General features: G+C 42.0%; 1 protein-coding gene across 10 annotated transcripts in view; it reads left to right on the top strand.

Moving 5' to 3' along the window:
• Positions 1–27,993, top strand: part of Erc1 (ELKS/RAB6-interacting/CAST family member 1) — a 259,649-nt gene that overhangs the window by 213,364 nt on the left and 18,292 nt on the right. For 6 of the 10 annotated variants that reach the window (XM_051155233.1, XM_051155234.1, XM_051155230.1 and 3 more), the window contains one exon: positions 27,088–27,276. In XM_051155233.1, the coding sequence (XP_051011190.1) occupies positions 27,088–27,276 (189 nt within the window). Of the gene's footprint in view, positions 1–335; positions 403–27,087; positions 27,277–27,993 lie in introns of those variants that run through there. The other 4 variants (XM_051155238.1, XM_051155237.1, XM_051155235.1 and 1 more) reach the window with 1 other exon arrangement.

Below are 27,993 nucleotides of genomic sequence, written 5' to 3'. Positions count from 1 at the left end.
AGCGTGTCAGATCTTTTCCATGAAACAGGTTTGGATATGAGGTTGAGGTGATTGGAGCGGGGAGACAAACAGAGATGGAGAAAGACAACAAGCAGGCCCTACAGAAAAGTTCTGACTTGGTAATGTTGCACACCAGCTCTGGGAAAGGTGGAAGTGGACATGGAACTATAAGCTAGTTACTGATTTGTAGTTTAGGGAGCTAGAACCTAATGTAAAAGCAGCCAAGGACTTATTTTCTGCTACATTATGCTTATGTCTTTGTTTCAGTACTAACCAACTCTTTTTCATTCCCATGCTGCCCTGGGGCATTGTTCCCTTGTCATCTTTCCCCATAGGATGAGGAGGAGGGTATATGGGCATAGCCAATCAGATGCTCTTAGTTCAGCCATTTTGTTCAGAACGGTGAGAAACGGCTTTCCTGAACTACAGAAATGATTTTCGTTTGTTTTCATGTTTCTTTCTCCATGATCACCCTCACCTCTTGCTCTGTACAGTCATGACTCCCCAGTGTGCTTTCTGCTCCTTTGTCTTCACATGGTTCTTGTGTGGGTTGCTGTGCTTTTGACATCGTGGGGTTTGGACTTTGTGGCTTTTTTTTTTTTTTTTTTCTTTTTGTGTGTTATTAGTCACATTTATAATTTCTTTCTCTACAATTTGGGCAGAACTTCCAGGGCATATGACTAAATTTCTGCAATTAATGACTTTACTTATAAGTCACCCTATCTCTAGTGGTTTTACAAGGTCCTGGTTAGTAACTCAGCACAAATTAACAAATGTGCTATTAGCCTGTGTTCGAAATATGATTTATGATAATTACAACTATTCAGCCTGTTTTAATTTTGTTTTTTAAAAACTGTACTGTGAACTATACTGTACCTCCTCATGTTCCTATCTACCAATAATATGCTGAATTCTGAGGGTCAGTCCCTAGGATCTCCCTGGGACTTTGACGTTACTCTTAAAATATCAGTAAAGAAAAAGAGGAACAATGGAATAAAGGAGGAGGTTTTCTTAGAAAAAAATGTTTTAAATTCCTTTTCATAGATTGCTAATGTGTTCAACAGCTGCCAGGACCCTGTCTAGGTTCCCCTGCACAGGCCAGTAGGCTGGAAACACCGTGCAGCTGTGGCAGCATCTTGCTTTGATCTCATGCCCTTGAGGTTTGCCTAAGGAAATCAGTTTCTAGGAAAGTGATAATTGTGACTACTAAGCTCACACATACTGGTCCTTGCATCTGCTGGACACACTGCCCATGCTTATGTTGACCTCACTCCTTTGGAGTCAGTTCTCCCTGAAATGTCTGTGTCTTGATGTTAAACTGCCTAAAAATGCAAACAATGTCAGCCTCTCAATATTGAACACAGCCGAAAAGGATAGCAGGTAAGTTGTTCAGTGGCCATGTGACTTTTAGTAGCAGGTGTGAAATGTGCAGGACGGGAAACGGGCAATATCAGCCAGAGTGTTACATGTCAGAAAAGCTAAAAACCAAAGGAAATCTGTGTCCTGGTTGACTGTCTGCACACTGGAGGGGCATGCATTTGTCACAGTGAGGCATGGGGGGGCCACACATAGTTATTATTCTACCTATTCTGTTTTGGCAGGACACAGTAGCTTCTTGACTTGACACAGCAAGAAGTGTGCCCCTCGAATACCCAAGCAGAATTGTGTACTGCCCTTCTCTAGTGAAAGATAAACAAATTATTCCTTTAGAAAATAAGGCTACTAGGTAATTTCACCAGGAGATTGAATAAATAAATAAGGCATCTCATGTCCTGGGTCCAGAGTTTATATTCCCACGTCTGCTGCCCTAAAGGAGCAGCATCTGTCCCGAGATCCCCCTGCCCTTGCACTTAGCCTTTCCCAACTGCACCTGAGTCTGTTGGTGGCTCACACAGCGCACTTGCAGCTAGCTGGTCAGACCTGTTGCCGTTACAATACAGTGCTTCATACCCTTTAAACTCTGTGACACAACTTTACATGGTAAAACATTTTACCTAAGAAAATATATAATAAAGGCTGAAGTTGTGATGTGGGCCTGTAATACCAGCACTTGGAAATCTGAGGCAGAAAGATTATAAATTCAAGGCCATCTTGAGCTATACAGCAAAACCCAGTCTCAAAACCAAAATCAAGAATTGTATGAGTGATCCCTAAAGCACTGCAGAGCTTTGGCTTCCTTTTCTCCTGTGCTTATTTCTTTGCTGTTTCCATAAAGAATTGGTTTTTCTTAACAAAATTTTGAATTTGAAATTGATATTTTCTTGCCGACTTAGGAACTTAATGTTTTGTCTAAATCATTTTATAAGATACCAGTCACAGGCGAAGCTTGAGTCTAAAGTATAAACTGTAAGTAATCAGCTGGGAAGAGCTGGAAGGTCTGGCTTGGGCCAGGCTGCGGCTGACACTGCTGAGCCTGGGCGTTCAGAGGGCAGGCTTTTAAGCAGGCCCTGCTGAGTCCTTGCAGTAGCATCTCTCCACTCTGATTTCCTCTGTAAGAGACAGTGGTGGTGAGACACAAAACCAGACTACAAGGCCTAGATCTAGACACCACCACTTAACTCTGGGGCTGAGGGAAAATGAGGTCACTTCTCTGTAGTGGTTTCTTTACTGCATGAGTTTATCAGTGCTTTGTGTTAATATGCGATGCTGTCAGCAGTTCCTTGTGTCCCTAAGCACTGTACTGTGTGAGCGCTGTTACTTTTTTTTTCCTGTTGATCATTAATTTAGATCTCATTCTGAGAAGAATAAATTTTCAGTGACTATTAGTTACTATCATTGGAAATACCATCATCTAAGTACACTGCTTTCATTTCAGAAGTAAAACTATCGGAGGTTTGGAAGTCGTGACTCAGGGGCCCCAAGCATTTCTGTGTTCTAGGACGAGTGACTAGTAGCTGTTCCTAAGCTGTGACTGAGACACATTTTACTACCGAAGTTTGATGTCATGTGTGTCGAGGAATATTTCCCTTTAGGAAAACACTTTGCAGGCTGGCAAGATTGCATGCTCACACGCACACAGACAGTAATAATTGAAATAAGACACTGAATTTTGTTAGGAGTCACTATAAAATATACGTAGTCGGTGGCATTTTCTTTAAAATAATACAGTCAACAGCAGTGACATGTTTGCCAACATACAGTAAGACACTAAACAGTACAGCTCTGACCTCCTTGGCCACCCCAGTGGAGAGCAACAGAGCAAAGATGTACTGCCTGGTTTTATGTCAACTTGACACAAGCTAGAGTAATCAGAGAGGAGAGGGACTCAACTGAGAAAATGCCTCCATAAAATCCCATTATAAGTCCTTTTCTTAAGTAGTGATCAGTGGTGCAGCCAAGCCCATTTTGAGTAGGGCCACCCCTAGGTTGGGGACTTGGTTCTATGAAAGCAGACTGAGCAAGCCATGAGGAGCAGACCAGCAAGCAGCACTACCACCACCCCTGTGGCCTCTATATCAGCTCCTGCCTTTAGGTTCCTGACCTATCAGAGTTCCTGTCCTGAATTCCTTCAATGATGGATAGTGATGTGAAAGTGTAAGCCAAATAAACTCTTTCTTTCCCACTTTGCTTTTGGCCATGGTGTTTCATCGCAGCAACAGAAACCCTAGAAGATTTCCTGCCTAAATTAGCTTGTTCATGCTGTTCCCTGTCCCTTTACTTTGTCCTTTTTCCTTCTTCCTTGACAATAGAACATAGGATCCCTGAGTTAAGGGATATTAATATGATTACTTCTGCATTCTTGTTATCCATAGCAATTGCCTTTGTATAATACACCCTCAGTTTAGTAGGTGTATATGCACACAAATAAGATATACATAATTATAAAATAGAAACTATTTATTTATTTATTTATTTATTCACAAAATCCAGGGAAGCAGAAACAACTTTCATTGAAACCAAGTATATAGAAATGGCTTTGAGCCAATGTAGTGCTAGTGTTAGCATCGCTATTATAAAAAGCAGAACCTCAGAGAAATTCTGGAGATGGGAGATGTAAAGGAAAGCTATAAAGAAACCCTGACATCTGGCACCTGCTATTTTCACTCTAACTATAGCAGAGTGAGTATAACTCAAAAATGCTTTCTGACTGCCACTTGAAACTTCTCCTCAGGTGACCTGTGACTCATAACTGTCAAGACTGGTCACCCACTCTTCAGGGACTTTGCACTGAAGAAGTTTATAACATTGGGTGCCAATTATAGTGGGGCTTTCTTTGGATTGCCAGCTCCATTAATGACAGTGAGACTTTTTATTAATTATGAAAGCGAGGTCTTGGCTTAGTCTTGTTCCCAACTAGCTCTTATAATGTAACTCATTTATTCTAATCTATGCTCTACCATGTGGCTCATTGCCACTCAGTCTCTCAGTCCCTGCACCTGTTTCTTCCTTAACATTTGGCTAGTGAATTCTCGCACCTGATTCTTTCCCAAAGTTCCTCTCTCTGCCCAGAAGTCCCACCTTCCTTTTCTACCTTTGCTATAGGCCATTCAGCTCTTTATTAAACCAATCAGAAGGTGTTGGGAGAAGTATTTACAAAATATGATGCAGCCGCCGGGCAGTGGTGGTGCACGCCTTTAATCCCAGCACTTGGGGGGGGCAGAGGCAGGCATATCCCTGTGAGTTCAAGGCCAACCTGGTCTACAAAGCGAGTCCAGGACAGTCAAGGCTACACAGAGAAACCCTGTCTCGAAAAACCAAAAAATAAAAATAAAATAACAGTACCAACGTCTGCCCTGCAATCAGGTTCTGTGGGTACAGAAATTAACATTTGAATAATATGAAGACAGCCTCTACACAGTGCACAAAAAGATCACCCCAACAGAAGTTGGCTTGTCTAAAACTGATGTCAGGCCCCTCAAATAAAGTTAGTCCTTATCATAGGCCATAAAAGTCTTTCTGTAGAGACCTTCAGTTACTAAAGTGTGGAAATGAGATTATATGTTTAACAGAAAAACATGAAAGTTTTTCAAAGCAAGATTTGGATGAGAATTTAGAATGAGAGATGCCGTGAGCATTAGCACTGCTTTTGAAAGAAATGTTTTAGACATTTCTCTGCATCTGTTCTAGTGAAGTGTGCTCATTGCTCCCTTCTCTGTTGGCCAATCTTAGGGTTATACTGCTATGATGAAACATCATGAGCAAAAGCAACTTGGGGAGTAAGGATTTATTCCACTCACCATCCCATGTAACAGTTTATCCTGAAAAGGAGTGAAGGCAGGAACTCAAGCAGCACAGAAACCTGGAAGCAGGAGCTGATGCAGAGGCCATGGAGGAGTGCTGCTTACTGGCTTGCTCCCCATGATTTCTCAGCCTGCTTTCTTATAGAACCCAGGACCACCAGCCTGGGGTTACCTCATCCACAATGGGCTGGGCCCTCCCATAATATCAATCACTGATTAAGAAAATGCCCCACAGGCTTCCTACAGCCTGATCTTATGGAAACGTTTTTTCAGTTGAGGTTCCCTTCTCTGATTACTTTAGCTTGTTTCAAGTTGACATAAAACTAGACCACACATACTTAAGAGTGTTCCGGTTGCAGTAGTGCTGCAGTTTTTAAGTCTTTACAAAGTTTTGTTTTTTTGTTTTTTTTTAAGAGAAGTGTTAAATAAGTCAGCGGAATTGAGGAGTGTCCAGTCTGTTGCCTTCTCTAGACCACATTGGAAAAATAATAATGATCTTGGGCCACACTTTAACTATATGAACAGTGACAAAAGTTAATGGGGAGGGTGGGAGTTCCATATAATTTTTGTGACATCTACCACTACAAATAACTAAAAAAGTCCTCACATGATAATCCAAACTATATGGCACCTCATGCAGAGTCTTTTAAAATCCTCAGGTAGTTTGTCATCAATTAATAAAGAAAATAACATTGTAAAAGGAACTTTCACTTGCATGCTTCAGTTGTTGTCTGGGAGGCTTACTGCCTCCATCTGCTAACCTAGGCCTAGTCCTGGAAGCTTCTAGCCTCTGTACAATCTAACCTAGGCCTAGAATGTTTTCAGCCTCCGAGACTAACTGCTTAATTAATAAGCTCACCCTTTTTTGTTCTTTCTGAGCTCTGGTCTGGCTGTTTCAACTCAGCTGTTCTGGCTCAAACTCCTCTCCCAGCTGACTTATTCAATCTGGCTTCTTTCTTGGCCCCTGAACTGCTTTGCTTGCCTTCAAACTAACTCCAGCAATCTGCTCTAGTCTTCCGGCTCTTTCTCATTCTCTGGCTCGTTCTGTCTTCACAAGCTCATGTCTAGCTTTTTCTCTCATAGAACCTCTCTCTGTAAAACTCTCCCAATGCAAATGCCTCCCCCCCTTCTCTCCCTCCTCCCTCCCTCTCTTCCTCCCTCCCTCCCTCCCACCCTCCCTCTCTCTCTCTCCCCCTCCTTAAATAACTTTCTTTCCCTCTCCCTTCTCATGAGAGTTGAGTGTATCCTATTCTGTCAGTTCCTCTCTGCCACTCAATTAGACATTATATTTTTGGCTTGGGGGGAGGGGCGCGGGCTAGACATCATTTTTAAACATGGGTGCTTCCTTCTACAAACTCTCTTTACCTTCTTTGTATGGGATTAAAGATGTGTACCACCACACCTAGATCAAAGTTTTTCTTTACCTGGAACTTGCTCTATACCAAGCTGGCCTTGAACTCAGATCGGTTTGCCTCTGTCTCTTGGATTAAAGGTGTGTTTGCATTCCAGTCAGGTCACACAGACCTAGGAGGTCCTTGGATGTGATCCCTTGCCAGAGCAGCCATGTTCTAAATTAAATTTCCCCTACAATTTCCCCCTTTCTGTTTTAACTAAAAATTGTATGCAGTTCAACTTTTACGGAAAAAAAAAAATTAGCTGGGCAGTGGTGGCACACACCTGTGTAATCCCAGCACTTGGGAGGCAGAGGCAGGTGGATCTCTGTGAGTTCAAGGTCAGCCTGGTCTACAAAGTGAGTCTAGGACAGCCAAGGCTACACAGAGAAACCCTGTCTGAAAAACCAAAAAAGAAGAGGTGGAGGAGGAAGAAAGAAAGAATCAAAGGATCAAAGAAAGAAAGAAAGAATCATTAATCCCACAAACTTAACAGTCCACATTTCCTTATGAAGATCCACCCAGTCATGATCTTCCATAATTGCAGTCCTGATCATCTGTCCTTCAGCATCAAGGTTTTCCACTCTGGCAGTCTGATGAAGGATCTGTCCTTCTTCAGCTGCCTTGTTGAGCTGTCTCCATGCAGGGGAATATGCCTGCTGCTTCATCTTCATTGCTGTCTTTCTGCGTCACTTCCTTGAACATATCTAATAAGTTTTGTTAATTTTTTTATTATAAAAGTAAAAATGTATTATAAAACTAGTCAGATTATTTGGCATTGTCTTTGAGAGACCAATGCATCAATACCTGGGTTAGAGAAAGTAGTTCCAGATCTCTGAGTTCCCAAGGTAATCATGAAGCATTTTTACCTTAGTGTGCTTCGTTCTTTGGATACTGTAAATAAGTGTGTACTTTCCTACAGGTGTATTCGTCCATATGTGAGTGCATACATACATGTGTACATGTGGAGGCCAGAAGTTATCACTGGGTGTGTGTCCTCTTCCAAAATATTGCAGTGAACTTGGAGCTCACTGATTGGCTAGTCTATGTGGCCATCTCCTGCCCACTTAGGTTTTACCTGGATTCTTAGGTTCCAAATTCCAGTCCTTATGTGCATAGCCCAAGTAGTTTATCTGAGTGATCTCTACAGCCTTAGTGTCCTTCATTTATTTAAAAAACAAACAAAACAACAACAACAAAAAAAGCAGTTGCTCACAGATGTAGGTGCTGCCTAAAAGAGATGGCATGAATTAGACATGGTTGCAATGAGGTATATTTGTCTTTAGGAAGATAGAATCTATGAAAGTTAAGTAGAGATGGTTGCCTTTTTCTTTAGGCTGAATGTCAGAGTGTGTCTCTGTACATTCCATTTGAAAATTGACAGGTCACCTGGAATTGAAATCACAAATATACCAAAGTATATATTGGAAATCTTCAGGGTTGCTTTCAAGTTCTTGTATCAAATTGAAAAGCAAGGCTGTGTATTTCCCACTGTCCATAGGACTATCAGTGCATTGAAATGCATAAAATTATTTGCCTTGATTTGAGCTTGCCATAATTTTAATTCTGTTTGCAATACTATTTGATTAGAAATTTTATATTGATAAGTTTATTTTTATCTTAAATCTGTATATTTAACTCATTCAAATAAGTAATTAAAATCACTAAAAAATGCTAAATATATAAGCCAGTTTTCACCATCAAGTTTGTCTGGCACAAAGTTTGTTTATGATCTTACAAACAGCTTAAGATGTTGAAGATCATAAAGTCTATCAATTTGTCCTCAACTTCGCCATCTTATCTCTGAAAGTAAACAACAAGCATAGTCTGCCTCAGTCATTGTGTAGGGGAGTTTTAGGATTGATAAGGACTTAATCTCTTGCCTATTACTAAAACACGTGTAAATATGACACTCAAATGCAAATTTTCTTACGTAGGTATGGTGTGCAAGTGCACTGTCCCCTTTTAATCCTATCTGCCATCCCTGAGGCATCATCACTAAGTATCTGCAGGGTGACAAAGTTAATTTAATATAATTTTTTATTGCTTTTTATAACTCTTGATTTTTTTTTCTGTTATTTAGTCATTTCAACACTCATGCTCAAGAATTACACAGTCAAGTTACCACCACCACCCCCAAAAAAAAAAAAAAAGTTTGAATCACTTTTCATTGCTTTAGCAACCTCATGGGACTTTTTCCTGAAGATACAAAATTCGAGGGCTAGAGAGATGGCTCAGTGGTTAAGAGCACCATCTGCTTTTTCAGAGGTCCTGAGTTCAATTCCCAGCAACCACATGGTGGCTCACAACCATCTGTAATGTGATCTGATGCCCCCTTCTGCAGATAAAGCACTCATGTACAATAAATAAAATAAAATTTTAAAAAATATGAGAAAGTATATTAAACCATACAAAGTTTGCTTGGCCCCATCAGAGTTACTGCTCGGTGAGGCTAAGATGGGAGAATTACAAGTCAGTGGGCAACTGGGACCTCATAAAGTAGGGCAAGAGGAGACAGAGAAAGCTTTGACATGGATTTAAGTATGGACATTAGGGAAAAGAGACAGACTTATGAAATGACAATGTTGCAACACCCAGCAGTCGTTGGCCTGGCCTTCTCTGAAGAGTCCCATTTAACCAGCACTTGGGAGACAGAGGCAGGATCTCTGAGTTTGAGGCCAGGCTGGTCTACAGAGTGAGTTTCTAGACAGCCAGGGCTACACACAGAGAAAACCTGTCTTGGGAGGGGAAAGAAAAGGAAAAAAAAAAAAAAAAAGAGGAGGAAGAGGAAGAAGCAAGAAGATAAAGAGTTCAAAAGTTTTCCTCAGCTAAATAGACAATTTGTGGCCAGCCTGAGCTGTGTGAGACCCTGTTTCAGAATTACTCCCTGCCCTCAAAAAAGAACAAGGAAAAAGGATATGTGATTTTGGTGGCTTTTGAAGTTATATTGTTTAAAGAACTTAAAAGCTTAAGTTTAAAATGTTTTGGTATACTTGTTCTTAACTACAAAGCTTTTGGCAAGTGTTTGTTTTTGTTTTGTTTTGTTTTGTTTTTTCTTGGAACAAAATTGAAACAATATGTCACTCTGAATGTAAGCTGGCCCTGGCACTCACTATCTAGCTCAGGCTAGCCTCAAAGTTAGGCAATCTCTTGTCTCAACCTCCCCAGTACTGGGATTATAGGTCTGTACTCTAAGCTTTGCTCATAAGGTAGATTCTTGGATTTGTTATGTAAGTGTATAGACTGATGTCTTAGGGTTTTATTGCTGTAAAGAGACACCATGACCAAGGCAACTTTAATATGGAAAACATTTAATTGGGGCTGGCTTAGAGTTCAGAGGTTCAGCCCATTATCATCATAGTGGGAAGCATGGGAGCCTTCAGGCAGTCACAGTGCTGGAGGACCTGAGAGTTCTACATTTTCATCCTCAGGCAGCAGAAGAGGATGGGATGTGTTTCACGCTGGGCAGGGCTTGAGCGTGTTTATGTGTGTGTGTGTATATATAACCTCAAAGTCCCACCTCCACAGCAGTACACTTCCTCTAACAAGGCCACAACTCCTTATAGTGCCATTCCCCATTGGCCAAGCACTCATACACATGAGTCTGTGGGAGCCATTCCTATTAAAACCACCACAGCTGATAAGATGAAAACATAGGTAAAGGGGGTCAAAAGAATCCTTACAATGTAGGGGTAAATGAAATTAAGGCATGCTTTGACTGTAAACATAGTTCCTGATCTTGGTTCCCCCTTCTGAGACTTTAATTACTTATCTTGAGGGTTGATACTAGCCTAAGTTCCATTTTCTAAAGCTTCTACCTGCTGAATAAGGGATATAGACCCTGCCTATCCTAAAGTCTCAGGAGTCTTAGAAGTCTCAGTCTGTCTAAGCTAGGAGTCAGAGGACTATCATTTAGTGAGAATCTAGTAGAAACTGTGTCACTGCTGAAAACATCAGTCTGCAAAATCAATAAGCATAATACAGATGGGTTGTACTTAATTTAGCACCAAATATAGAAGGCTATTTTAGCATTATGTTTCAGACATTGATCTCAGTAAATCACTACAGTGTTGTGGATGAACCTGACAGATTTATTCTTAGAGGACTAAAGGCCAAGTTGTCACCTATACATCCATAGCAATTTTCCCTAGTGGTACAGGTTCCCTCTTGAGCTTAAAAATGAGGTCCCTTGGGTTAGAAAAAGAAATTTAGAAACATATTTTTAGTTGTATACTGAGAATATAGCAAAACAGGAGCAATTCCAAAAAAGGAATCCAACTAGATTAGAGGGGAAATGTTGCATGATTATATGTGATTATATGAGCAGTTCCTGGGGGGGGGGGGGGAGGCAGTAAGCAAACCAAAACATGAAGATGGCCCAGAGCTACTGTTAGGTTTAGAGGTAGGGCTCACTGTGGTGCACAAGTGTTCTCATGGCTATCGATTGTGACCATTCTCCATTCTCCATATCCACAAATATAGCATACAGCTGGAGAAGTAAATTATGAATCTTGTAATGTCCCCAAACTTGTAATTACTGTTAAGGTCATACCTTGTCCTCGAACCAGAAGGTTTTCCTAAATAGGAATTCCCAAGGCTGAGACTGACACTTGTTATCACTCTAGCTTTTGAAAGTTGCGTCTTAAAGGCTTAGTCAGTCTTTCGATGTCAAGTTTCCCTCCACACTGGTTACTGTACAAGTTCTCATCAGGTAAGGAATAGAAAAAAACTGAAATACCAACAAGACAAATTAAGACTGGCAGGGCATGGTGGCTCACACCTTTAATCCCAGCACTTGGGAGGCAGAGGCAGGCGGATTGCTGTGAGTTCAAGGACAGCCAAGGCCACACAGAGAAACCCTGTCTTGGGGGGGAGGGGAGTCTGATCTGCCACATCAAGTTTCCAAAGCATTATTGGTTGTTACCTATGTTTCTTGTGGGCCATGTATACATGTTACCTTTTCTTTTGAAGTAGTGCATATAGATGTACAAATAGTAGTTCTGTTCTTAACTTTTGAGGAACCCTCACATAGATGTCTATAATGGCTGTACTAGGTTTATTTCCACCAGCACTGTATAGGGGTCCCCATCTCCCCAAATCCTCACCGGTAGTTCTTGTCATTTGTCTTTTTGGTTTTTGTTTGTTTGTTTTGTGTGTGTGTGTGTGTGTGTGTGTGTGTGTGTGTGTGTGTGTGTGTGTGTGTACACGCCACCATGATGGCCCAGCCATCATTTGTCTTTTTAAAAGCCATTTTTACTGGGTGGAATTGATTCTTGAAACAGTTTTAATTTTCATTTACCTGATAGCTAAGGATATCAAATTATTTTCAAATAATTGTGGGCCTCTTGGTTGAATAATTTGAAGTTTTGTTTATTTTTTTCAGTCTTACATACCTATTGGATGTGTAGTTGGCAAAGATTTGTTCCATTCACTAGGCTATCTGTCTTCCGTTGGTTCCCAGTTTCCTTTGCTGCACAGAAGCATTTTAAATTCATATCATCCTACTTCTCAGTTCTTGAGATCATTTTTTGTGTGTGTGTGTGTGTGTGTGTGTGTGTGTGTGTGTGTGTGTGTGTGTGTGTGTGTGTGTGTGTGTGTGTGTGTGTCTGGGGACCTTTTCAGAAACTCCTTGCTGCACCTGTATCTTGAAGTACTTTGCTATCTGTACTTTTGTTTGTTTTGTTTTTTGAGACAGGGTTTCTCTGTGTAACAGCTCTAGCTGTCCTGGACTCGCTTTGTAGACCAGGCTGGCCTTGAACTCAAAGAGTTTCACCTGCCTCTGCCTCCCTAGTGCTGGGGTTAAAGGCGTGCGCCACCACGCCCAACTACTTATCTGTACTTTCTAGCAGTTTGAAATTTTCAAGTCTTACATTGAGGTCATTGGATCATTTTAAGTTGATTTTTGCACAAGATGAGAGATGAAGACCTAGTTTTTGTTCTTTTTGCATGTATATATCCAGTTAACTCAGCATTATTTATTGAAGAATGTGTCTTTTTTTAATATCTTTCATGAATATTATATTGTATTACTGTGTGAGTTTAGGTGTCTGTTCTGTGCCAGTATCTTACAGTTTTGTTTTTTGGTTTTGGTTTTTTTTGTTTGTTTGTTTTTGGTTCTGTAACACTACCCGGTGTTACACCTCCAACGCTGTTCTTTCTGCTTAGGATTGCTTTTGCTATTCTGGACCTTTTGTGTTTCCATATGAATTTTAGAGGATTTTTTTTTTCTGGTTCTGAAGAATTTTGTGGGAGTTGTGTTAAATCTGTAGCTCACTTTTGGAAGTACAGCCATTTTTATAGTATTAGCTTTGCCAGTCCATGAGCATGGATAGTCTTTCCATCTTACAGTGTCTTTAATTCTTTTATTCCATGTCTCCAAGAGACAAGAAAGGAGACGGCCTCGCCATTCCTCCTTGATATTCCTCTCATCTCTGTCAGAAGCTGCCTGGGCTGTATAAACCACTGTAGGGCTTTCTATATAAGAGACAACACACAGTAGCTTTTACAGCAGGAAGATAGAAAATGAGAGAGAAAAAGAATTGCCAGTGATCTTGATACAAACTCAGTTGCTTTGCCGTATCACTGTCCAGTGGTACTGTTTTCTTAAAAGATGACATCATTGCGACGTATGCACAATAATGCCCCAATACTTCCTACTTTCTTCTCTAATGAAATATTATTACATATCTCACCTAGGAAACAGAAATGGCACTCTCTTTTGTTTCTCTTACAGGGTACTTACCTAGTTCTCATGGCCTTTGGCCTGGTGGTGAAGAGTGAACTTTGCCCTTAGGCCTACACTGGCCTCTCAGCACCTGAGTGATTGCCATAAGTCACCTAACATCTTTAAGCAGTAGGTTACCTGTGCTAAGTCATAGTAAAATCTGTGTGCTCACCTAGAAAGAGGCCTGAGAAGGAAAGAAGGGCTGTTCAGAGAGGTGAGAGATACAATAGGAAACCGACCAGGCGATGAAATGGGAACTGCAGGGAGGGGGACAAATGAGAGCAAAGTACAATGATATGTACATATAAATTTGCTAAGATGAAACCCATTACTTTGTGTGCTAACCTAAAATACATAATAGAATGAATATATCTTGCATTGAAGATTAAATGTCCTCACTTGTTCTGTGCATGTTACCCTTTGCCAGGCACCCAGGAAGTGCTCAGTATAACAGTAAGAACAGCATTGGTGGTAATGTTTATACAGCTTTTGAATATTTCTGCTACTGTTTACTTTGTGTATGTCTCCTGTATCTGACTATAAAGTGTGTTCTTCTGATCACCCATTAAGCCTAGGCCTGTTAACCAGTTTTTCGTAATCGTAATAAGTGCTAATTTTCTTCCAAGACTCTGATGAATCCCTAAAGAGCACAATACTACCTCAGAGTCCCATCGCTTTGTCCTTAAAGCACTGTGGCAGGTTAGCTGCAGGCATTAGGCCCTGCCTACTTACCTCCAAGAAGGACCACACAACAGACAGATGTCCGTCCATCCATCCATCGTCCTCCTCCGACACACACTCTCCCAGCTTCTGGAGTTTTCTTACTAAAGAACATATTCATGCAGTACCAAAAAAAAAATCATTTAAAATTTTATCACCTCAACCGATCTTGGTGCTGCACGACTTTAATCCCAACACTAGGGGAGGCCGAGGCAGGTGGAGTTCAAGGCCAGCCTAGTCTACAAAAGTGAATCCAGGGCAGCCAAGACTACACAGAGAAACCCTATCTTGATAAACAAAACAAAATCTTATCATCTCTATATATTGTGGTTCACAGATACATCCTGCATCCTTGTGGTTTCTGCTGTGTGATTTAAGGGGGTTTTGTCCTTTAACTCCCTTGATTTATTTCTTAGACAGAAATGATAGCATTTAAGCATCGATAAAGCATATGCAGTCAGGTCCTTGGATTCATATTCAGCTAATGAAGGCATTGTCTTCCCCTCCTGACATTGTTTGTGATCTGGGCATTCTTCCTAAACAACAGATATCCTTGGCATTATGTGAAATAAGACCCTTCACATCCTAATTGTTTTTCACAGTCATCTGAAAAGAACGGAGCACCTACCAAACTCATAAATTACTACTGAATGAAAATATTAGCAGAATTTGTGATGTATCTCAGTGGCCCTGGTTTCAATTCCAGCACTGCCCCTCCCCTCCCCCCAAAAAAGAGGTTTTACATATATTTTACTTTTCTGCAAGAGTAGCCACTGTTTTTAATGTTTTTGTTTCTCCTCACACCCTAACAAGTTATTATCTAGTCTGATACCACTTATATGTAAGTGTCCTAGGCTGACCCATCCAAGATTTCTAGCATATTGTATAAATTCAGCACCCAGCCCCTTAGGTTATCATCCAGCACAACCACGTTTTAATGCTAGTTTTGAAAGACAGGTCTACACTTGCCATCACGTGACATTATTTTATTCAGTGATGCTGTGGAGGGCTATTAGTTGGCTCCTGTCTTCTCTCGTTCTTCAGCAGCACTGTGTTGCAATAGGGAGGGCTCTGTGGTATTGCTTTTGTTAGCTTGTCCTTGCTTCCCCACAGTTTGTTTCTTATACATTCTCTCTAGTAGGATTCTTATGTGTTTGTGGTTAAAAGAACATTTTCTTGGACACAGAACTTTATCATCAACTAAGACAGAAGAGCCCTTCTGCCATGATGTGCCTTCCTCCTCCTGGTGCTAGGATGAGACACGTTTCCTGCTGGGTCTGGCAGTCAGTGTTTCTGGCATAAATTAAATGAGCACAGTTGATTGAGGTGTAGCTGGACTGGATCACTGCTTTCCCATTATGCCAAGAGATCAAAGCAGTGTACAAATAGAGGCTTAGTCTAGAAAATATTCAAAACAGATGGCTCATTCTTTCAGTGAAATTCAGGTTTTAAGGCAAAACACTTGTTAACAAGACTTCATTGAAAGATGGTCAGCTCTGGCTGTTTCAAGACTGGAATCATAAACTTCTAGTATGAGGAGGTAGTTGGCGAACATACAATGGTTTTCAGCTGCCTTTTCTGTAAATATGAAATAAGTAATTCAGATTTTGCATTTGACACTCTAGATATCAAATGAAAACATCTTAAATATGGTCATATAGTCATTTTGCTGGTTAGTCAGTATTATAAAATCTAGCATTCTTATTGTTATATCCTCTAAGAATTGAATCAGGATGTTTAGCACTGTATCCCATGTTTTAACAAGATGAAACCACATTTTACACACTCCTTTACCATGTACATCTGGGTCTTCAGTTTAACATAGAAGAATTCAATTAGTGTATGTGGCTTAAAGCTTTCATTATTTTGGTTTAAAACTGATTGAAGTGGGAAATAAAATTAGATCACAAATATTTCCTGGACACACCCCGTGTACCTATGCTATACCAGGTAAATAAATGTTTCAAGGCCACTAAACAAACATTAAACAACAGATTTTCTACAACAAGAAAAATGTTACAAATTGCAATGGGGAATCCCAGATTTGAAGAGACTCAATAGTTCACAGGGAATATGATATTTGGGCTGACTCTCAGTGGCACAGAAGACACTGGCCAGACAGATGACTTTGCACAAAACATGGATAGCATTTGCAAAGGCACAGAAGCATAAACAGCATAATACAGTTAGTGTCTTCTCCACAAGCGTTCACTGTAGATAGTGCTGCGCATCTGTAGTCATTTTCAACTATGCAGCACATTATGTCAGAGCATGGTAACATTAAAGAACACTACACATTAACTTGTTTAAGATTTATTTTGGGTTTTTTGTTTGTTTTGGTTTGGGTTTTTTGTTTGTTTGTTTTGTATCTGTGAGCATTTTGCCAGCGTGTATACATGGTGTATGCTTTGTGCCCAAGGAGGACAGAAGAAGGTGTCAGATGCCCTAGAATTGGAGTTACAGACAGTTGTGACCCTCTGTGTGCATGCTGGAAACCAAACCCAGGTTCCCTGGGAAAGCAACAGGTGCTCTTAACTACTGAACTATCTTTCTAGCACCAGCAAATATATATTATATTTGTTTGGGGGTACTACTTCTTACTTGGAATCTCTGGTGGGGTGGAGTCAAGATGTCACTGGGGACTGCGTTTATCCACAGCCTTGACATGGGCTGGAACATCTAGTTCAGACCTGCAGTTCATGCCGGGCTTAGATAGGAACCTTTGGTTCTTCATCTTCTACTGCAGTTTCTTTGTAACATGATAGCTGACTTGACCCAACATGAGTGACCTAAGAGACCAGAGCAAGGTGAAGCAGTCTTTTATGATCCAGTATGAAAAATTACCATCTCCTCTGCCATGCTTCTTAGAAGGGAGTCACTAAAACCATTCCACATTTAATGGAACAGAAGCTTTGGCTTAGGCCTCACTTGCAGAAGCATGAATGCCAAACATAAGAACTTATTTTTAAATCACAGCAGGGTCACAAAAAGAGGAATAAGCCCGAAGCTGATATAGTCATTAGCAGCAGGTTGCTAACAAAGACTTTAGCATGGGGCTGTGGAGATGGCTCAGTGGTTAAAGTGCTTGCCACTCAAGCATGAAGACCACATTTTGGATCCATTGCTGGAAGGGCATACTGGCCTTCTTATAATTCCAGCCTCAGAGAGCAGAAACAATGATCTCCAGAACAAGCTGGCGAGCCAGATTAGCCATATCGGCAAGCTCTGGATTTGATTAAGAAACCCTACCCCTATGAATAAAGTGAAAGAATGATCCAAGGATGATTCTGAACAACAGCATCAGCCTCAAGCTTCCACGTGCATGTTCACCCACATGTATTTGCACACATGCCTCACAATTGCACCCACATATGCCAAAACCTGCATATACATGTGTACACCCACACATGAAAACTGGAAAAGGGGTGGGGAGATCTTAGCATGTCATTGTGGTCTGGATAAGAAAGACAAGAAAAACAATGAAGAGCATCCTGCAATGCCCTGGAAGTTTTATCCCCAGGAAGCTTTGGTTCTTCCAAGAAATATCCAGATCATTTTAAGGATTTCATGTTCACCAGAGAACATGAGACAGAGAACCAGAGACAGAGAACACTGTCTAAAAGCCCATGTGTGGGTCAAAAGATGTACTTGTCCACAGGAACCAACTAGATGCAAGCAACAAGACAAAGTCTGCACATTCTGTGTTTGGTCCAGAAGAGAAACCAGGTGTGGAGCTATGAGAAAAGGAGCTTAGCTTCAGTCTTTTGAAGTGGGGTCACCACTCAGGGTCTTGGACTTAAAAAGCCTGAGTGACCACTAATGTTTCTTCCATCATTATGTCCTGGACCAAAGAGAGTTTGGATCTAGTGAGTGTTTTAGAAGGACTTAGCCTCAAGAGTGTTTCAATGGGACATGTAACCTATTTACCAATATATAGCCAGTGTCAAAACATTTATGCTGGGAGCTTTCTAGAGCTAATAAGTTAATGTAACATAATCCTCCCTTAATTTTATATATGTGCAATTTAAAATATCCAGTGTTTTTTTATTTTTTATTATTTACAACAAATTTTACATTTAAATATATTTTCATCATATTCTTCTCGTCTCCTAAGTCTGTCCAGATCCTCTTTCCCTCCCTATCACCCAACTTTAAGATCTTTCTAAAACAAAACAAAACCTCCCCAAAACCAAGAAAACAAAATAAGACCAACACACACCCCAAAAAAAAACCCAACCAACCAAAAAAGAGCCACCAAACTATAACCAAAAAAAAGCGTGACCATTGTCTATTGGTCACCTTCTTCTGAGCATGAGGCCTCTCATTCCAGCCCCTCCACCTCCATCTGTCTTTTCTAGTTCCCTTTCCTAACAAGATCTATCTGTTCCTCTAGTCCCTTACTCTATATCTGCCTTCTGTCGTTCTATGGGTGGCAGCTTGTTTATCATTGACTTCACAGATAATATCCACATATAAGCTATTATATATAATACTCATATTTCTGAATCTGAAATACCCCACTCAGGATTTTTTTTTTTAATTTCATCAATTTGCCTACAAATTTCATGAGACTCTGGACAGACAGACAGACACACACACACACACACACACACACACACACACACACACACACACCTACTACTATCTATGTTAAACAGGCTGTGAGTTGCTAGATTCTACATCAACTGTTGCTATAGTATAGAAGTGTCCAAAAGTAAATGCAGCTCTGTTCTGTTTTGTTTGTTTTGTGACCAGGTCTTCTTATGTAGACCAGGTTGGCCTCAAACTCTTGGCAGTGTTAGTCTCAGTCCCCTGAGTGCTGAAATTACAGGTGTGAATGACCACACCAGTCCAACTCAGCTCTTTATTAAATTCATAGGTTACAAAGCATCACCTAAGTTAATTTAATTCCAGGATAACTAGTAAAATATCATGAGTGCAGTAATTGACGTAGCAAACAAGGTTAAGCAGCCAAGCAACATCTGTGCTTTCCTAGAGCTAAAAGTTGTCATGGCTCCAAGACATGCCAGGTAACAGCAGAAGCTCCTGTTCAGAGCAGCCTAGCCTCAGCCGGTCAGAGTGTATTCCCTGAGCTGGCAGTGAGTGTGTGCATCTTTTGAGTAACACACGGACATGATGCTTGGTTCTCATTCACAGAAATGTATGATTGTTGAGACAGCATACTAACCAAACCAGAGGAAGTTGAAACCATCTATGTATACCCACTTGTATAACACTGAACTCAAGATGTTGGAAAAACCATCACCTTAGAATGGCTTTGCAGTATTCTTTGAAATGATACATATTTGGGGTATGTAATGGTCTATTAACTGGTCATGTGACAGAAGCCTATCAGACCCAATGCTTGGTGAAAAGGACAAGGAGGAGAGGCTTGACCCTGTGGACAGCCCAAGCACAGTTTGCTATCTCCTGACAGCCATAGAATCTCTTAAGAGCAGCCTAGGATAAAGACTCTCAGGGCTGCCAGAACAGCACAGAAGATAATGGTTGTTGATGCCAAGCCTTAGGGCCTGAGTTTAATGTCTGCCATGGTATAAAAAGAGAACAGACTTCTGCAAGTTGTCCTCTAACCTCCACATTGTCACTTGGCACATACTCAACCCCAAACACAGAGACGGGGCCGGGGGAGGGATTGATTCACAGTTCAAGTGTCAGTCTGTCAGCAAGAAGTCCTGGCACAGAAGCTGGAAGCAACTTCTCCCTTGACATCTGCAGGCATACGCCACCATGAGTCTAGATTTTACCAACTTGGCAAATTAACTGTCACAATGACTTCCACAGAGCCAATGTATACTCTGTGGGAAGAGAATCATAAGGTAGATTAGAGCTGGCAAGCATGATGACCTGAGTTTGATTCCTGGAACCTACAGAAAGGTGGAAGGAGAAAATCAGCTTCGCATGTGTCCTCCGTGGCTCCTGTAAGGTGTTCCTGCCCCATCTTACACACACCGCAATAATAAAGTTCGGGGTTTTTTGTTTTGTTTTGAAATGTTAGGAGTTTATTGACTTACTTTAAATAAAAATAGCTGTGCTATCCTTCCAGCTAAGCCTAAGTGCAGTCTAAAACTTGCTGGCATGTTCTGTCCATTATATTTCTTGTTTAAAAAATGTACAAAGTGAGGGTTATTGTAACCTTTCTTGTTTTCTATTTGTTAGGATTGGCTAAGGAATGACTCCAAAACCAAAAATGTTTAGGGAATCCATTAATCATTTGGCCTGGGCTTCAGATGGCAAGACTTTTTTTCTCAAAGGTTGCATCCCAAAGGATCAAAAATAAAAACCTTGTTGGATTTCATAAACATATTTGAAGACTAAATAAGACTAAATCTCAACCAAGCAAAATGATTTAGCAATTTAAGGGTTCTTGACATTGGTTTCATAATTAAAGGCTAAAAAAAAAAGATACATTGTACAGTTCAACTAGTATATATACCCAAAACATTAATCACTCATCTCATAAGTTCTTTTAATAAACAGTAGAACTACATCTTCACATACTCCGTTGGCTAGACTACAACGTACCAGTCAGGCATTTAGTAAGTGTTAAACTCAATTAATTTTTTTCCTCTATTATGATTTGATAGGCAGTATTCCTGATCAATGTAATAAAAATGCCAAAGAGTTTTTCTGCATTTTTAAAGAACTGTTTCATAAATGAGCTGTTCTATGTGAGAATGTAATATACAGCTTCACAACTTTGCAAAGACTTTAACACTCCGTCTTTGACCTCCCTAATCAACTACAGTATTGACCAGGAGCATTGCTGGCTGAGAAGAAATGTAAAACTGGTGAATGTTATTCCCTGGCATCTTTTGCTTCTCAGATGTTAGCTCTTTGCTGGATCTCTGTTCCAGAATGCTAGCGAAAAGGAGTGTCCTGGGACATTAGCTGTCAGGTAATTGAGGGACTTTCCTGACATTCTGTATTGAAAGGCAGTGGACAGTAGTTCAACAAGGAATCACAACCACCCGCTGATATTTATGCAGTTAATATACGGACAACAGATCTGTGTCTGAAGGTGCTAGCAAATAAAAAGAACACAGGGGTTGATAGCCAACTCAGGGCTGTGAGCAGACACACAAGACTCATAGTAGATATAAAAGTAATGTTCCAGGAAGACTGAGTGACTGACTGTGTGTGTACACACACAGGTGACTCTCTTGGTGGAGGCCAGAAAAGGATATCAGGTTCCCTGGAGTTAGAGTTACAGGCAGTTATAAGCTACATACCTAACATGGGTATTGAGAACCAAACTTTGGTCTTCTGAAAGAGCAGACATGGCTCAGCAGGTAAAGTCACTTGGCACCAAGCCTTCTGACCGGCATTCAGTATCCAGGACCTCCATGGTGGAAGGAGGGAACCAAAGCCCTCAAGTTGTTATCTGGCCTGTGCATGCTTGCCGTGACACAAATAGACAAATAAAACACCTTCCAAACAATAGAATTTTAGTTCCCCAAGGAAAAATACTTTAGGTTCTAATAATATTCAACACCTTTTCATCCAATCTTTATGATGAGGGCATGGATAACTTCTGAGTGTTCTAAGCAACCAGCACACTTAGAACAGAGTAGAGCAAGGTTTAGTGGTGCTGACTTATGATCCCAGCTTCAGCTGTAGCTTCAAGGATCATAAAGTGCTGAAGTTGTGTGTGGACAGATGACATCATTTATGGATCTCACATGGGATTTCTTCAGCTTGCATTTAGAGGGAGTCCCTGTCTCAAGACAAAACAAGCCAAACAAAAATCCCCAGGAGTGGAATAAGAAGAGAAAGAGTAGACCCTTCTAATTGGATGGGTGCAGTGGAGCAAGGAGGTTTTGTTTTTGTTTTGTTGTTTTGCTTTTTCCAGACAGGGTTTCTCTGTGTAGCCCTGGCTGTCCTGGACTGGCTTTCAGACCAGGCTGGCGTCGAACTCACAGAGATCTGCCTGCCTGAGCACCGAGATCACAGATGTGCACCACTGCGCCCAGTTAGTAGGAAGTATTTTTGTTCTATCCTGGTATTGAAATGCCAGAGTGCTGGGCGTGGTGGCGCACGTCTTTAATCTCAGCACTCAGCAGAGGCAGGTGGAGTTCAAGGCCAGCCTCGTCTACAAAGTGAGTCTAGGACAGCCAAGACTACACAGAGAAACCCTGTCTTGAAACACCACCCCCAAAAAAGTCAAACATCTATTAGATCCGTCTGTTATTAGATCTCATAGGTAATGAACCATACACTTGGAAAATATTGTAGAGTCTTCTTTACTCTCGACTCTGAAAAATACAGAAATTATTTCTTAGGCTTTCAAAAGCTCACTAGTTATCTTAGCTAAGCAGAAATAAAATTAAAACAAATACCTTCAAACCATTATCCCAGTGCAATCAAAAGCTTGCCCCTGAAACCAGTTAGGTAAAAATTATAACAAATCCTCTTATGAAGAAACAGCTCTCAGCTAGAATCTCTCCTGTCATAATTTATTTTCCTTAATGTTTATAACCATAGAACTGGGTCTTGTTGGCCTTCCTGCCTGGGTGGGCAGGTGTCCAGGAAACCCACAGCTTAAGCCTGGGAAGGTGTCCCAGCTCAGAGGAGGGACAGTGTCCCAAGGGAAGGGCATCCTGAGACACAGGGGCGCAGGAAGCACAGCTCTGAGAGGAGGCCTCCTCTGCAGAGGTGTTGCAGCTCCCAGGGGTGGGCATCCCCAGCTGAGCTGAGGAGCACAGCGGCTCAGCCCTGCTCTCTCTCCAGCTGTTGGAGCTCTCTAGGGAGGATTTCCCCAACTCCTGCCAGCTGAGGCACTCAGGAGCCTAGGCCCCGACCCTTCTTCTCTTTTCTTCTGGGCCTCTTGGCTTCTTCTGATGAGAGAATCACACCAGGCAGATTTACTGCAGTGCCTAATCCAAGAGAAGAGGGACGAACCCTGGAGTGGCTGCCTCTGCTCCCAGAAGAAGACAGCAGGGAACTGGGCAGACACAGCTTTTATATAGGATTTCTTAGGGGATGTAACTGTTTAAGAGTACAGATTTCTAGACTAAGGATTGGTGGGATTTCAAGTCCTAAGCTTAGAGGAAGCTTAGGCATTGGTGGGTCTTACTCAACTTTTCACCTAAAAAAAGCATAAATCTGGGAGAGATCCCACTGATGGGCTAGAGATGGCCTTTGCGACAGTTGGAGGCTGGAACGGCCGGTATGACAGAGAAGTGTGGGGGAGGGGCATATAAACTCATACCTCAAAGGGTTTACACAGACTTGAACTCTTAAGCTAAACAAAAAAACTTTCCTTAACTAAACTATGAACTTATACTTAAGGGGTCAGATTCCTGGTCCAGGTCCCTGGCTGACAGTGCCAAACCACGTAAAGCTCCCTGCTTCGGCTTATACATCATTACCACAGAGGCATCTTAGCCTCCGTCCCCAACTGAGGCCTCGGGTGCTGCTGCTTTCTCTGTGGCTTCAGCGTCTCAGTTTCTCCAGGCATCTAATCTCAGAGCCTCAGCTGCTCTGGAGTCCTGAGGTGTTGCTGTCCGGAGGTGTAGAGAGGCCAGCAGCATAGCCTGAAGACCTGGGCACCCCTTTCAGGGACGGGGGGGGGGGGGGGATTGGCACCCAGGGGAGCTGAAGAACTGGCACCCAAGGAAAGATGTTGGGGAAGCCCAGAGGCAAAGCTTGAAGCAGCCGGGCCTGGCTGTTGGAGCTCCTCAGCTGTTCCTCAGCTGGGGTGGGGACACTTTCCTGCAAACTGTACAAAGTTTACAAAGTATGCAACATACGTAAACAAACAGAGTCCGGCAGGGAAGGCTTTCCCTGTTGTGAATAGCCAACAGGTCTACTTATACAAACATTGTCACAGCTACTTTTGATGCTGAGGCAGGGGGTTCACAAGTTCAAGGATAACTTGGTTAACGTAGCAAGATCCTTTCTCAAATTTTACATTTATAGCCAGGAGGTGGTGGCGCACACTTTTAATCCCAGCACTTGATAGGCAGAGACAGGCAGATCTCTGTGAGTTTGAGGCCAGCCTGGTCTACAAAGTTGAGTCTAGGGCAGCCAAGGCTACACAGAGAAACCCTGTCTCGGAAAACAAAAAGCAAAACAAAACAAAATTTTATATTTAAAAAAATCTCAGCACTCAGGAGGCAGAGGCAGGCGGATCACTGTGAGTTCGAGGCCAGCCTGGTCTACAAAGTGAGTCCAGCACAGCCAAGGCTGCACAGAGAGACCCTGTCTCAAAAACAACAAACAAACAAGCAAAAAGAACAAGAAAAAAGAGGGCATAGCTCAGTGATGGGACACTTCCCTAATATGTGTGAATCCCTGGGTTCAATTACCAGCATCATACATGGACACACTCTATAAAATTTAATAAGCATAGAATGGTGAAAACATTCATATGTGCATGTTACCTTTTGGTTATAAATATATATCCTGAGAAGTTCGTTTTACTGTTTCCCAATTTAAAATATATAGACATATACAAATGTATGTGTATACAAATATTTATATCGCATGTTTTTCCTTGGATGTGAACTTAAGGTGTGGGGAGTGGGGAAGGTGTAAAAGTAGAAAGGGAGACCATCAGAAAGAGTGGAGGACAGGAAGGACAGGAATCTACCAGAATCTATTACATATATATATATATATGGAAACATCACAGTGAACCAGGCCTGGTGGTATAGGAGCCTGATACAAGAGGACCATTGCAAGCTCAAGGCCACCTGGGGCAACCTAATAAGACACTGTCTCAAAACAGAGTAAAGCAAGGTCTGGGGGCATAGCTCAGTGACAGCTGGCTATTATGTAAAAGGCCCTAGGTTTGATTCTCGGTACTGTAGTAGGTAGGTGAGAAAAGATCAAAAAGAAATCCCATTATTTTGTATAGCTAATATTCTACCTGTAATGTGGATTAGATAGAAACATGCCTATTTTTTTAGGCAGGGTCCCACTATTGAAAATTCATTGTCTTAGGGGTTTTTTGGTTTTTTGCTTGCTTGTTTCTTTGTTTGCTTTTGGTTTTTCGAGACAGGGTTTCTCTGTGTAGCCTTGGATGTCCTGGACTGGCTTTGTAGACCAGGCTGGCCTCGAACTCACAGCGATCCGCCTGCCTCTGCCTCCTGAGTGCTGGGGTTAAAGGCGTGTGCCGCCATGCTCGGCCCTTAGTTAGGGTTTGTATTGCTACAACAAAACACCATAACCGAAAGCAAGTTGGGAGAGGATGAGGTTTATTTGGTTTATACTTGCACATCACTGTTCGTCATTGAAGGAAGTCAGGACAGGAACTCAAAACAAGGCAGGATCCTGAATTGTGGAGAGATGCTGCTTCCTTGTTTATGCTCCCAAGGCTTTGCTCAGCCTGCTTCCTTATATAACCCAGGACTACCAGCCTAGGGATGGCACCACCAATCACTAATTAAGAAAATGCCCTTATGGAGGGATTTTTCTCAATTGAAGTTTCTTCCCTTCAGATAACTCTAGTTTATGTCAGGTTGACATATGAGAGACTAGCCAACACACTCAGGATCATCCTCTCAGACTGCTGGGTGCTGGTATTAGGAGTCGTACACCACTGTGCCCAGCCTTTTTAAATCTTGATTCTTTCCACGGTAACTATGCATTAGGGGTCAGAAATGAAACACAGTTCCTTCTGAGGAGTTGGTGTTGTTGTGAAGAACTGTCTCAGTCCTTCGCTTTCAAAGCCTCTGCTTTGATTGGGACACCTTATTTCTCTGATTGACTTCGTCGAGTGAGCTGCCTGTCATATGAAATGCTGGTACACAACTGTTACCACCAGCCTGCTGACCAGGGTCTCTTGGAAAGCCTGTGAGCCTTACACAGCAGCACAAGGTGTGCGTGGGGGTGGGTGAGTGTGGGGGTGGGTATGGGTGGTGTCAAATGAATGCCAAGCCTTGTTTCTTTCGATTTGAAGATGATCTAGTCCCTTAATCATGAGATGGGAGAGAGGTGTCTTGTTACTAAAAACATGCCGTGCAGCGGGTACAAATTTCTGGGGTGTAAGGCCTGGGAATCTGTCAAGGCTCAGCAACTCCCATGGCTGCCATGACTATGGCACTTGCTGCTCTAGCTTCAGACTGGAATGCAAAACTTGGACTGGCTCTTTCTGATCATCTTGGGCTATGACATCATTACCAATAATACCTGGCCAGAGTTTTGTGTCCAATGGTGTCACACGGAACATGGAACAGAGTCCATCATCAGTCATTGAACTCCCAAAGAGAATCTAAGGAATACTCATTCATCTGGGACAAAGAGAACCAGACAGGAAAGAAATTTACCACAGGTGTCTTAAGAGAAATGCAGAACCAATGTTTCAGGCCTTGGCTGTGAGTCAGATACTTGGTGTTATGCAAAGATCTACCAGTTGCTGTTTTCAGAGAAAGAGTATCGGATAGCCTATGAGAAATGAAGGAAGGAAACTGAGCCAGGATGAGACAGATTTAGTAATGAGTTCTCTCATCACATCATATGTCTCAGCCAAGAGCAACTCTCACCTTCTCCAAGAGACTGAATTTTCTTCCACACTAGGAGGTAGAAGACCATGTGTGCTGCCCAGGCTTTCAGATGAGCAGTTTTCACCAGCAGCCTTGAAATCTGCTCATAGTGAAGTGAACAGAGCAGTTACAGGGTCACTGGAGGCTTTGAGCATCAGGAACATCAGCTCTGTGAAAACAAGACGTGGCAGTAAATATATCACCAAATCCCAGAACACACATAGTGAAAGGAAATAACTCCCACAGGTTGTCCTGTGACTTCACACACGCCATGGCAAGCATGGTCATATGAAAAATAAATAAATAAATGTAATTCACAATTCAAATAGATACAAGCTAGTTCTTTGTCAGTCTCCTGCCTCAGTGCAGAGTTCTCTAACTGGTATGCTCAGCCATAGTCCCTCCTTGCTTCCCAGTAAACACCACTGTGAAATTGTCTGTCTTTATAGTTGTGAGCTCTGCAGTAGTGCTGAGGAGAGTCTCAGCCTGGGTTCGGGAGGCATAAGGAATATTTGAACTTCTCATTTCAAATTAACCTTGACCTTCTTCCTTATTTTTCACCTCAGATCATCCAGCCCCTCTTAGAACTTGACCAAAATAGAAGCAAGTTAAAGTTGTATATTGGACACCTGACAGCCCTCTGCCATGACCGAGACCCCTTAATCCTCCGTGGACTCACTCCACCAGCTTCTTATAATGCAGATGGTGACCAGGCAGCTTGGGAGAATGAGCTGCAGAAGATGACCCAGGAGCAGGTAGGTCTTGCTTAAGCTGTGGCCCAAGCACACTTCCCTGTCTGGATGTTTGGAGGTAAGGACATGATTCTAGGTACTCTACATGCGTGTGTGTGTGCGTGTGTGTGTGTGTGTGTGTGTGTGTGTGTGTGTGTGTGTGTGTGTGTGTGTGTGTGTGTGTGTGTGTGTGTTGCGTGAAGATGTGTCTATAGCCAGTATGGATATATATGTGTGTGTGCACATATGGAGGCCAGAGGTTGTCCATGTATGTCATTACTCAAGGGCTTTCAGCTTTCTTTCCGTCAGGGTCTGTTGTTGGCCTGGAGCTCACTAGTTTAGCTAAACTGGCCAGTGAGCCCTAGGGATTGGTCCTCCCTGTCTCTCCCTCCCCAGCGCTGGGATTACAAGCACACACCACTGCTCCCCAGCTGTAGATATTTACAGAAAAGACCACCCCTCTGGAGGACACTCTTGGGGTGAGGGTTGTCTTGTGGTTCCTGGTTTATCTAGGTTGGATGTTTTTCTTGGGGTATGAGAGATTAGCTTCAGTAGAACTAGGCAGAAAGTGGGTGCCTGGATGGAAGCCGACACAGGCATGTCCGTGCCGTGTGCTGTCAGTAGCACCTAAGGTATGCTTTGAAATTAAAGCATATGAGTTTTAGAGATAGCCTGCTGTGAATTTGTCTCTTTGATATGTTTTTCTTTTGTTTGTTTGGGATTTGTTGCTACTGCTGCTAT

The sequence above is a fragment of the Acomys russatus genome, chromosome 13, assembly GCF_903995435.1.
Source record: "Acomys russatus chromosome 13, mAcoRus1.1, whole genome shotgun sequence".
Classification (NCBI taxonomy): Eukaryota; Metazoa; Chordata; class Mammalia; order Rodentia; family Muridae; genus Acomys; species Acomys russatus.
This window is presented reverse-complemented; position numbering and strand designations above follow the sequence as displayed.